Here is a 12,420-nt window from a genome sequence, read left to right on the forward strand (position 1 = left end):
ATTGTCTGTGCAAATATGGATGCTGCTGAAGGGAAACAGTGGAAATTGACATCACTTTTAATGAATAATAATAAATTAATGAGATAGCCAGGCATTTTGCCATTTGGGACATTTTAGCACCATCTGTTGAAATGTCTTAGGTATTGAACAGCAGAAATGATTTTACTTTATTTACATGCTTAATATGTTTGTTTCAGCTTCTATTGGCCGATTTGCATGACTGATACCTCTTTTTAATCATTTCAGCCGAGAGAATAAACCTGGTTTGGTCTCAGCTTTTAGAAAATGTATTGCTTCCTTGGTTGGCCATGAATCTGTGTTAACGAAGCTCTTTGTGTTTGTTTATGGGCATTTAATGGAACAACAACAGCACTTTTAACTGTTTGTTGTTTTTGCTGTGTTTGCTGATCGTACAAATGGTTTAAATGCGCTTTTAGCTGAGATTCAGAGGTTTGTGTGGATACTTTCCGATACTTACATTACTGAGATCGTGTTGCAGCTGATTAAACTGAATCTTCTCCTTTTTGAATCCGTTACTCATCTTATGAGAAATGAGAAATAAAATCAAACAAATGTCGAAGATTAAAATGGCACAATACCATATTTTTCATTTCCCAAACTGCACACGAACAATTTGTCCCATCAACAGCAGGATTCAGCAAAACAAGACATCCTTCAGACTTTAAAGTGCTGTCAGTTAAACGAGGAGGTGGCTGGAGAGAGAGTCCTGAGCTTCTCTGCTTAGGCTGCTGCCCCCACGACCCGGACCCAGATAACCTGAAGAAGATGTATGGATGGATAATAATGATAAAAAATAATACTAATAATGCACTGCACATGTCATTTATATGATCTTGCATTTAAACACTGATTTCAGCCACCAAGGTGTGAGTGAATAAATCCAACACAATTCCCACCCTGAGATCAAGATGTTTGGATCATTGCTTACTATGTCCACCCCCAGAAAAACACACCCCAAGTCTTGCGATTTACCAGAGTCTGTGCAGGCTTGTCCATACCTCTTCTCTTCTTGTTTGTCTGTTTTAGCCCTTAGGTACAACAGGTTGAGCAGCAGGAGAGTGGAACATCATCGTTAATAATAACTGAGTTCAATTTATGAAGAAATCTTAGAGGGTTTTAACTTTGTTTTAAAGCTTGTGAGTGTTTGCTGTTTCCTGTGTGAGAAACCTCTGAGTCAGCTCCCCAGTCTGTGGACTTAATGGTGCTGAAACTCAGGGTGCTGCTCTATGTCCTTGGTGCTGAAAATTGAGCTTAACACGACTAATTGATTTTGTGAATTCTTTTGATAAATAACCAAAAGGTGTGACTGCAATAAGCTGGTGTTTTCCTGCTTGTCTTTTATCCTTGAAAATGTTATTTTATTTTATTTGGGACTGAGAACTGAGAACATGAAGATGTTTTACCTGCACTGAAATGTGTGTTTTACACTTGAAGAAAAAGGAGAGTTCAACGTTTTCAACAGGTGTTTCTAATAAAGTGGCCAGCAACATAACATAACATAACATAACATAACATAACATAACATAACATAACAACACGGTTTTTAAATGCCAGGTGACGCCACAGCTGGTCTTCTGGTGAAAACGATCCCGTTGCACCTCTGACTGCTGACAGAACACCTCCAGACATAAACAATATCAATCAATACACTGATTATAGTCTCATGAATTTAAGTCCGAAAATGTTTTGGGTCTTTTGCATGTGGGCAATACTGACCATGTGCAATGGGCCACATATTTTAGAAACAATCGTTGTTGAGTCTTTTATTGAGGTCTCATAGTGACTGTTTATGGTCCAGCTCCAGGGTTTAATAGCCACCATAGTGAGTTTTCTTTTGGAGACAATTTAGCAGGGTTGAAAAAACACCTGTTTCCCTCGTTTTCAGTGACTCACACCTTTTCCCTCCATCCCACTCCCCAGGGGTCACTGGTTGGTTGTTTATTTCTCTTAATAAAAACATCCTTATAAATCTCACCTGCAGAGACAAACATGAAGACACCGACAAACAGCAAAGCCAATGCAGTTACAGCAGACATTTCCATGTTGTCCAGGTCTGCTGATCCGACACGTTGATTTTCATCCCACACGTTGATTTTCATCCGACACGTTGATTTTCATAAAATCTGAACCTTTGGTATCTCCTGTGACAGAATAATAGAACCTGACTTTAAAATCTGACTACATGAAATTAAATTTAAGGATTAAATAAAACTTTGTCTTTCAGACACTCGTCCAAACTCAACACTTCTCAAAGTCTCTGAATGAAGTCACATCAGAGTGACGAGGCTGGACAGCAGGAAGATCAGAAAGTGCGTCATCATTAAAGAGCAGGACAGGTTCAGTTCTTGAATGATCTCCACAGAACAAAACAAACATATTTACAGTGAGAGACAAAGAATAGCAGAAACAGACATGACTGTAATCAGAGTAGAGGCGAGTAACTGAGTACAATTCCACTTGGTTGAGGTGATTTTTTTTTTTTATGTTTGTGTTAATCGACTGAAGCTCACAGACTTCAGTCAACCTGTCAGATTACCTAAAAGACTGAAAGGCGTTAATTTTAAACACTTACTGTTGTTCTGAAGAATCTCTGACACCTTCAAACACTCTTCTGATCATCAGGATGGAAAAAAATCCACACAAAGATTTCTTCAAAAAGTGTCTGAGGTCACCTTGTTAAAGTGTTCTATATACCAAACAGCCTAATGTGAATGTTTGACAGTTATATTTCAATAACAGACAAAAACAAAAAGATATTTAAAGATAGTACAACATGTGATGGAACAGCCAAAGAAAGAGGAGGTGGAACCAAGAGGAACCACTAAATTTTCACTTCCTTTCTCTGTGCTGGCAGTGAGTCAACATAAATTTAAAAAAGAAACTGTGGTCATCAAACAAACACTTTAGATGGAATAAGTTGGATGTGTTGGACAGATTGTGGTGGAGGAATCTGAAGTACCCACAGGAACATGCAGGCACTGAAAGGTGGTGGATTCAAACACAGGATCTTCTTGGTTTGAAAAGTGTTCTGCCAACAATGTTAATAATAAAAACATAAATAATAATTATTTCCTTCCTTTGCCTTTGAATATAACTGTTGTGGAGGCTCTTATTATTAACAGTCTGTCATCTATATTTTATTTATTGATTTTTATTTATGTATATATTTTATTTATACATTTATTTATATTCTTACATTATTTTTTGTCATTATTCTCATGATTGGTTATATTTTTAAGGATCATGACATATGAAAACAGAGATAACTACTTCTGGTTTGAAGACTGTAATCTCTAAATTTACTTCAATGCTCACTATTAGATTCGTCTGTTCCAGTCGTAACCTTACCAGTGTGACAACACTGCCACCATGAGGTCAAATTGAAACATTGTACTGAATCATTAACTTAAATATTCTCATAAATACATTAGAAAAGAAAAGCAAATTATATGTTATATTAGAAACAATGGAAACCTGAAAAAGAAATTAAAAGCTTAAAGTGATTTTCTTTAAGAACACACCGGGGATGTAAGAGAACGGTAAGTGTGGTTTTTCACCTGATACACATGCTGTCATTTGTGACCTGTATCATTACATTTCTATCAAACACAGCTTATACAGAGTAATACTGATAAAAGAACAAAGCTGGTTGTGGATCAACTCAGAAGAATTTTATTCTGATGTTTGAAACCCATCTGCTGCGACCGGTTGGGGTGAGAGAAGGAAAACAGGATAAAGACATGCTGTGGAAGAGAGACAGAGGTTAATAACAGATATGATTCAATGCAGAGAGGTCTGTTAACACATAGTGAGTGAGAAAGGTGACTGGAAAGGAAAAACTCAATGCATCAAGGCAATCCCCGGCAGCCTACGTCTATTGCAGCATAACTAAGGGAGGATTCAGGGTCACCTGGTCCAGCCCTAACTATATGCTTTAGCAAAAAGGAAAGTTTTAAGCCTAATCTTAAAAGTAGAGATCGTGTCTGTCTCCCGAATCCAAACTGGAAGCTGGTTCCACAGAAGAGGGGCCTGAAAACTGAAGGCTCTCCCTCCCATTCTACTTTTAAATACTCTAGGAACAACAAGTAGGCCTGCAGAGCGAGAGCGAAGTGCTCTAATAGGGTGATATGGTACTACAAGGTCATTAAGATAAGATGGGGCCTGATTATTTAAGACCTTGTATGTGAGGAGCAGGATTTTGAATTCAATTCTGGATTTAACAGGAAGCCAATGAAGGGAAGCCAAAACAGGAGAAATATGCTCTCTTTCTAGTCCCTGTCAGGACTCTTGCTGCAGCATTTTGGATTAGCTGAAGGCTTTTCAGGGAGTTTTTAGGACATCCTGATAATAATGAATTACAGTAGTCCAGCCTGGAAGTAATAAATACATGAACTAGTTTTTCAGCGTCACTCTGAGACAGGATATTTCTAACTTTAGAGATGTTGTGCAAATGGAAGAAAGCAGTCTTACATATTTGTTTAATATGTGCGTTGAAGGACATATCCTGGTCAAAAATGACTCCAAGGTTCCTCACAGCGTTACTGGAGGCCAAGGTAATGCCATCCAGAGTAAGAATCTGGTTAGATACCATATTTCTAAGATTTTCAGGGCCGAGTACAATAACCTCAGTTTTATCTGAATTAAGAAGCAGAAAGTTAGCGGCCATCCAGGTCTTTATGTCTTTAAGACATTCCTGCAGTTTAACTAATGGTGTGTGTTATCTGGCTTCATGGACAGATAGAGTTGTGTGTCATCTTCATAGCAGTGAAAATTTATGCTATGTCTTCTAATGATACGGTCTAAGGCAGGGGTGGGCAATTCCAGGCCCCTAGGGCCGGTGTCCTGCAGGTTTTAGATATGTCCTTGATCAAACACAGCTGATTTAAATGGTTAATTAGCTCCTCAACATGTCCTGAAGTTCTCCAGAGGCCTGGTAACGAACTAATCATGTGATTCAGGTGTGTTGACCCAAGGTGAGATCTAAAACTTACAGGACACTGGCCCTCGGGGCCTGGAATTGCCCACACCTGGCTTAAGGGAATGTATGTTCCATAGAATGTAAATAGAATTGGTCCTAGCACTGAACCCTGTGGAACTCCATAATTGACCTTAGTGTGTGAAGAGGTCTCTCCATTTACATGTACAAATTGGAGTCTATTAGATAGATGTGATACAAACCACTGCAGCGCAGTATGTGAAACTGGAGCAAGTAATTATTGAAGTTAACTCAGAAAGATCGATTGGAGAAAAAGAGTCTAAATGAATATCAGTGGTACTAAAAGTAGCTGTAGAAAATGTTACATCTGTGAGATGTAGCAGAGAAAACAGAAAACCACCAGACTGTGGAGAACACAGATGTCATGGATTTGGTTGAGTTACGCACTGATGAGCAGAGAGAGGAGGAAACTTTTTTTTTCTCATGTCCTACACAGAGACATGTGTGCTGGGCTAGAGTGCTGGTAATCTTGTAATATCACCAGTGATACTGACAGTACATTTACAGCACTTAACTGAAATTGTCCTCACTTTATAATACAATCAGATATTTCTTTGTTTTTCAGTTTTCTTCTTCGGCTCCATTGTAGTTTAGATTAGACAATGTGTGCCCCTTGCAATTTATTGTAAAGCTTACTTACTACTTACTTTATGATCTTATTTTATTGTAAATAAAGTTACTCAGCAGCATATAGGTTATTCCAAACATCAAGCAACATTATAATGATACACACATAAATAAATAATTATAATTCAATAATATTGTTGATATGAGTGAGAAGAATGCATGACATTTACATTATAGATGATAAAACATTTTTATTAATACTTAAGTAAGATTCTAACTTTTAATGTAGCAGCTTTTCATATCATAGATGTCTATGAGCTCATTTACCTATAATCTGCACCGATTTTCTACACTTACTCCTGTTGACCCTCTTTGTTCTTTGTGGTCTCCTTGAAAAAAACCGTGATTCCACACCAACCAGGAAGTTTTGTGATAAAGAAACAACAGGTTTTCATAGATAATCATTACAGTGTACTTACAGAGGAGCCACAGAAGAGAGATGTTCTTCATTCTCCTCTCGATGTCAGATCGACAATTTGACCAGTTCAGTCACTTAGGTCAAAACCTCCTCCTCTTCCCCTGTGACAGGATGGTTTTTGGGGAAAGCAATGGGTTCTCTATTTAAATGCAACAAAGAAGAGAGAAAAAGCTTTCAAATGGTCAAAGTGAACAACACTTACTATAAAGCATCAAAATTAGCTGACATAAAGGGGAACATGGGTACCTCTGTGAGGCCTTCACTGAATGTTAAAACAAACATTGTGAGTGGCTGAAGTCAGTCAGGAAGCCACAGGCAATAATAAAAAGTGTTGGGAAGGTTACTTTTAAAATGTATTCCATTACAGAATACAGAATACATGCCCCAAAATGTATTCTGTAACATATTCCGTTACGTTACTCAATGACAGTAACGTATTCTGAATACTTTGGATTACTTAATATATTATCATGCTTTTTACAACAACGTGAATATACTATTGCTGTGTGATTTATTACTATTACTGAAGGTCCGCGACTCCGAACTGTAGTAAAGGGACCTCTGACTAATACGGCTAATTTCGGCTCATAGCCGAAAAATAGCTCTACTTTGTTGTGTGGGTCAACTTTTCTTGCGAGAGACAGAGAGAGGCTTTGAAAGACTGCTCCAACGGAACTTATTGTTTTCGGAGGAAAACACGAACACGGTGTACAGTCGAGTCTTAATAGCTTACTTACAACTGGGCTCGTCAGGCACTCTTCTTGGCTGCAGTGGTTATTATTATATTTACATGCTTCCAGCTCCCGTTTTTCCTCGATGACAACTCGTACCTTTCCACTCCCCTTTTTCTCCCTCCTCGCGCTCACAGACACATAACGTGTATGGCAGTCCATTCTCCCTGCAACACGGACTACACTGCCCATGATGCTACATTCTTTAGAGCTATGCTTGTAGCATTCTGCCTGTTAGCTTAGCACAACAACAACAACGAAAAGGTGCTCTCTCACCCAGGAAACACACAGTCGCAGAGAGAGAGAGAGCGTCGCCCTGTAACCATGGCAACCGTAACGCTGCCGCCTGGAACAACAGAACGTAGCTGTCAAACAAAACCCAAACAGTCCTGACCCGCGACAAAATGAAACAGGAAAGTACTGCAGTGTAATCCATTTATTTCAACAAAGTAACTGTATTCTGAATACCACCTTTTTAAACGGTAACTGTAACGGAATACAGTTACTCATATTTTGTATTCTAAATACGTAACGGCGGTACATGTATTCCGTTACTCCCCAACAAATACACTTAAATGACAACATGTCAATACTGTGTGATGCCTTCAGTGACAGCACGTCGTTGAGATTTTTCCTCAAACTTTTCGTATTGAACCTAAATCACAGTTACTGATTTTGTTTAACGGAACTTGTTATCTTCCGATCGTTGATCGTGTTACATATTCGTAGAAACAGTTCGCATCATCCTGTAGCCGATAGGGCAGAAAAACTTCCTGTGGGTTTACCTGTCACTGACTTCCTGACATCGCAGGTGCTTCTTCTTCTCATGCCCCCCTCTCCCCACCCCCTGCTAATTAAATCATGAAACTGATCAGTGATCAGCTGATCGGATTTTCTCTCATTTGTTTATCGCCCACTTTGCTCCACAAAGAGGAAACCAGCGGGAACTGTGCAGGGGAGGGTCTAGCAAAGTAGAGTAGAGTATGTGGCACTCATAGGAATCTTTGTATGCAGGAAGAGGAATGTCATATAAGGCATGAAACATCCTCTTTTTACCCATCAGCCTTCAAAGGCCTGTTGAGATTTTATGACCAGCCGTTGCTTTAACATAAACCATACTTATCACAGATAGAATGGATTCACATTAAGCAGAAAGTGCAGCAGATTTGAGTGCAGCCACTTTGTGTTTATCATATTCAGTGTGCTGTTTATTTTAAGTGCGGGTCAATTTGAGCAAATATGTTGAAACATGTTTTGTCCCAGTCTCTGCGTGTGTTAGGTAACTGAACTTTGATCAACAGTTTTGTTTGTTTTTTTAGATAAATTTGAACTTGCTATAACTGGGAAAACAATATTAATGTTTCAATGATCCTGCAGCACATTTCACCCTTAAAACATCCCAAAATGATTCGTATATCATCTGTCCTAGATCTCAACTAACCCAAACTGGATGCTGTAAAATGAGTGACATAAAGCTCAACAATGTAGCAAACATGGTAAATCTCTCAAAAGAGAGGTGATACAGAGGCTGAGGCATTGACCTGGATCTGTTTCCTAATATGGTTTAGGTAAAGATTGCAGTCATCCTCTGCCTTTACCAAAGTTTGGGGACACTCTGATAGGGCTTCAATCTGGGACTTTCTCGGATGAGAGGTGAAATGTCTCCAAGAAACTTAAAGAAGTTCAGACGCTTTTCTTTCCAAGTTCCTTAAATTAGCTGGGCATGAAGTTGTGCTGAAACATAAGTAAAAAAACTAAAATACATTAATGTATGCCAATCTAATTACATATTAGAAATTATAGAAACAATATAAAACAGTTGATACATGGTCATACCATGTAAGACCAAAACATAAGTGATATAGCTCATTTTGTGGCATAACACACATTAACAAAAATAGGAACAAAGCTAACGCAATCTAAAACTGATTACTAATCAAACACTGATTTTCATTTTTAATGAGAATACCAACTGTGAGTGGTCATCTTTACCATGCTTATACTTTACTACTAGAAATTTACACTAAACCCCAAAACCAAATACATAAAGTATAAACTATGCACCTATCTATCCTCAATAGTCCTAGATTCATCTTTTTTTTCCCCCAAGGATGTAGTTTTGTTGCAGTTGGAGTCTAACAACTTTTTTTGATTTTGCTTGCAAAGTGTGCCAGCATTACAAGTTGACCATCACCTCAAGGAGCAAAGTGGGCTGGCACATGCACAGACAGACCCCAGGTGGTGCTCAAGCACAAACCCTGTTGGCCTCTTATTCCATGAGTCACCTTTTCTGTGAGCCTGTTTTTATCATTTTTTTTATTTTTGTCACGGGGTGCCGAGGCAGGCCGTGTGGATTAATAACGGACCCAAGATGCAGACTGCTTAATTGGAGGGTGAGCTTTATTAACAACAGGTGAAGTACAACAAAAAAGGGTGGTGAGAAACAGAACAGTAAAAACTCTAAACTGGGAAAACTAAAACTAAACACAAAGCCAGAACACGAACGAGGGTACCTTGCAGTGAGAATGACCAGGAAGCCGGAGGAATAAACACAGAATGACGGCGGGGAATAACGCAGACGAACCAGCAACTAACAGAGGCTGACACGAGGTTAAAATACACAGAAGGATAACGAGGGGATGAGACACAAAAGGAGGGCACAGCTGGGAGTAATCTGACCTGACGAGACAGGGGAAAAGTAAATTGAACACACTGAGAACAGACACGGACCTTCAAAGTAAAAGAGGAAACACATACACGTAATGACATAACACACCAACTTAACACAGACTGGGGGACTCAGAACATGGGAACATGAACCATGAACAGAAGAGTACAAACACCCAAGGTAACCAAAACCACAGAATACTAATAAACTAAACATAAACACGGAGTCACAGACTGACAATTTTATAACATCACATGTTGATTTTAAAGTGGCCCATGGCATCATTTTTCTAATGAAAAGCATGTAATACCTGGCCATTATTGTTAGAATTCTGCTACACCTTACAAACCCCTTTCCTATTCTTGCTGTCACAATGAGCTGCCAGTAGTGCGCCCCGTGGAGCAGCATCTCAAATATGAGTAATTTGGACTTTTCCATTTAGTGTTTCTTTGGGCTCAGTGCCATCATTGGGTTTTATTTATTGTTTGTTAACTTTCCTGAACTTTGGAATACATTTCATCCCGTTCAGTGTGTTTTATTTGTCTCTCTGGATTGTGTAATCATGAACCCAGCTTTTTCACGTAACCCATCATTTATTGCACATTTGGATCCTCTGATCTGAACCCAGACAGTCACAGCTTTTTCAGCTGAGCTATTTCAGCAATAAGGAGATTCAGCAGCAACTGTGAAACAGCACAGACATCATCATGAGGAGTGTGTTTGTTTTCTTGCTTTTGATAACTGTGGCCAGTGCTAAAGTCTTTGAGCGCTGTGACTGGGCCCGTAAGCTGAAGGCAAACGGGATGGATGGCTATGGTGGTGTCAGCCTGGCTAACTGTGAGTACAGCCTTTTACTTAAACAATCTAAGGTGATCAACCCTGGATGGTCACCAAAATAAGCAGTTCACCATTGAAGTGACTGGGATAAGAGTCAGGAGTAGGTTCATCTCTACCCATTTATATGGATATTTGGCACAAGTAACTGGAGATTATATATCAGAACAAAGCTACCGTAGCTTTTTCCCTGAGTGGTTCTCTGGCATCAGTAAGAGTTCAATGAACTATCAATTAATGTCATGTATGGTGCTGATTGTCATGAAGTCAGGTTGAAAGAAAATATAACAGTAACAATTTCTGAGTTTTTGGTAAGACCCTGAAGAGAAATGTCTCTGTTTTGCAATCCAAGTTTGTTTATTTATTAAATGATCAGAGCAAAAGGTTGTACATGGTTTCATGAGCAAAAGTGATTGAATGTGAGATAGAAACAGAGAGCATAAAGTCATCTTTCTGATCAGCTTCATCAATTCTTAAATACTTCTTACAAATCTTTCCTCCACTAACCATCATGATGCAACTTTTTATCCCACTGCTTTTTAGAGTTAACGTCGGCGTTATAGACGTATCTCACAGCTCAGGTAGAGCCAAGACAGAGGAAGGTTTCTTTATTACAAAATATTCCACTCTGTAAACTTGCAGTCTGTGTTACAGCTCACTTGCATGGTGTGCAAAAGATTCCAGAGTAAGCGAGTCAGTGAGTTGGGGTGAAGGTGTTTTGTTCTTGCTTTTGACATCTATGTGATCTGAACCAATGAATCATTTTTGATGCATGTCAATTAGCAATATGATTAAAATAAAAAATTACATACTCTGATTGTCTGTGATTAGGGTTAATCACAGATGACCCTAAGAAATCAGAGGGTTAAAATATGACGAGAAGGGACTCCAACAAAGTGTCAGCATGTGAGAAGTAGTTAGTTGAGGATGTGCAAAGGACTCTTGTCCTTTATCTTTCAGGCAATCTGCATTTCCATCTCTTCTGTTCTGTCTGCAGGGGTTTGCCTGACCAAACATGAGTCAAACTATAACACAAAGGCAACAAATCGTAACACTGATGGATCCACTGACTTCGGCATCTTTCAGATAAATAGCCGCTGGTGGTGCAATGACCGCCGCATTCGTTCAGCAAATGGATGCAACATTGACTGCGATGGTCAGTGATGATCTGAGGTTAAGTCTTCAGCAGTAAATCATCTTCAGTGGCTTAATACATTTATACTGATTTATTCTAAAACTGATTTATTTACTTTCTTTTCTCAACCTGCAATATTGATTTTGTGTATGGATAAGTGTTTTTGATAAAAGCACTTTCACTCACTTTTCCCAGATGTTGTCCTTATTATTCCACAGTGTTAACTTTTTTCTTTCCCCCTTCGGCCACAGTGCTTTTGACAGATGATGTCACCTCTGCGATCAATTGTGCCAAACGTATCGTTAGGGAACAAGGCATCACAGCCTGGTAAGAACAGATCATTATGTGATTGGGATGCACTGATAGTTCTGTGTTCATTGGACTGACCTTTGAATCTGGTTTTAGGGTTGCCTGGCGCACTCGCTGTCAGGGCCAGGATCTCAGGCCCTATTTGTCCGGATGTCGTCTTTAATCAACACATAAACAGAAGGGTGTCATCGACATAGTAAATTGTCTCCATCCTCCTCTGTTTCTACTTTTAAAAGAAAACATATTGGGTGACCCAAATGATTAAAAATCAGTTAAAATCTCTAATCTTTCAATGTTTTTCATTCCTCATTTAAAAAATTAAGAAAATGTGGTCTCATGTGTTCTAAATAAATCAGTAAATATGGAATGCTTTGTGTCCTTGATTAGACCTTTTCTTAAGTAAAAACAGACAAGAAACTTTCCAGAACTCTGGGATCTATTTCAGCCCAAACAACGTGTTTTGTTTGTTCAGCTGTATTTTTTTTAAAACTCTAAATCCACCATTGCTTGTATTTCTATTCTTACCCAACCCTTCCCTTGTGCGTATTTGGGTCCTCTAATCTAGAACTTTTACAAACTTTGGGGATCTTTTTCTGCTGGATCGATATGCTTTGTTTGTACAGCTCTATTTTTTTTTTTTCTTTTCCACTTTGATGCAAAAGCAAGCCTGGGCAGCCACAT

The 12,420-nt window shown here is 38.8% G+C and overlaps 1 protein-coding gene and 2 long non-coding RNA genes across 3 annotated transcripts in view; 1 reads left to right on the plus strand and 2 right to left on the minus strand.

The window, feature by feature from the left end:
* LOC146673448 (uncharacterized) overlaps nucleotides 1-12,420 on the minus strand; it is an 83,620-nt gene that overhangs the window by 35,377 nt on the left and 35,823 nt on the right. The gene's annotated exons all lie outside the window — the stretch shown is intronic.
* Nucleotides 2,003-7,212, minus strand: LOC146673451 (uncharacterized). Its single transcript, XR_014910523.1, has 3 exons — nucleotides 6,796-7,212; nucleotides 6,064-6,201; nucleotides 2,003-2,162 (listed from the first exon to the last, which is right to left on the minus strand). It is a non-coding gene; the product is annotated as an uncharacterized LOC146673451 (long non-coding RNA).
* LOC146673452 (lysozyme C-like) lies at nucleotides 10,054-12,111 on the plus strand. The gene is made up of 4 exons (XM_085402054.1): nucleotides 10,054-10,298; nucleotides 11,293-11,451; nucleotides 11,682-11,757; nucleotides 11,836-12,111. The coding sequence occupies exons 1-4, from the start codon at nucleotides 10,169-10,171 to the stop codon at nucleotides 11,900-11,902; spliced, it is 432 nt and encodes a 143-aa protein (XP_085258180.1). The 5' UTR covers nucleotides 10,054-10,168; the 3' UTR covers nucleotides 11,903-12,111.

Source organism: Rhamphochromis longiceps, linkage group LG3 (assembly GCF_057381845.1).
Source record: "Rhamphochromis longiceps isolate RC_006_pf linkage group LG3, R_longiceps_female_GT1.1, whole genome shotgun sequence".
NCBI lineage: Eukaryota > Metazoa > Chordata > Actinopteri > Cichliformes > Cichlidae > Rhamphochromis > Rhamphochromis longiceps.

Excerpts from the sequence above, each read along its gene's own strand:
- LOC146673452 (XM_085402054.1), top strand. The coding sequence starts at position 10,169 with ATGAGGAGTGTGTTTGTTTTCTTGCTTTTGATAACTGTGGCCAGTGCT. Across the intron at positions 10,299-11,292 it reads TGGTGTCAGCCTGGCTAACT|GGGTTTGCCTGACCAAACAT; the intron begins GTGAGTACAGCC and ends TTCTGTCTGCAG. Across the intron at positions 11,452-11,681 it reads ATGCAACATTGACTGCGATG|TGCTTTTGACAGATGATGTC; the intron begins GTCAGTGATGAT and ends CTTCGGCCACAG.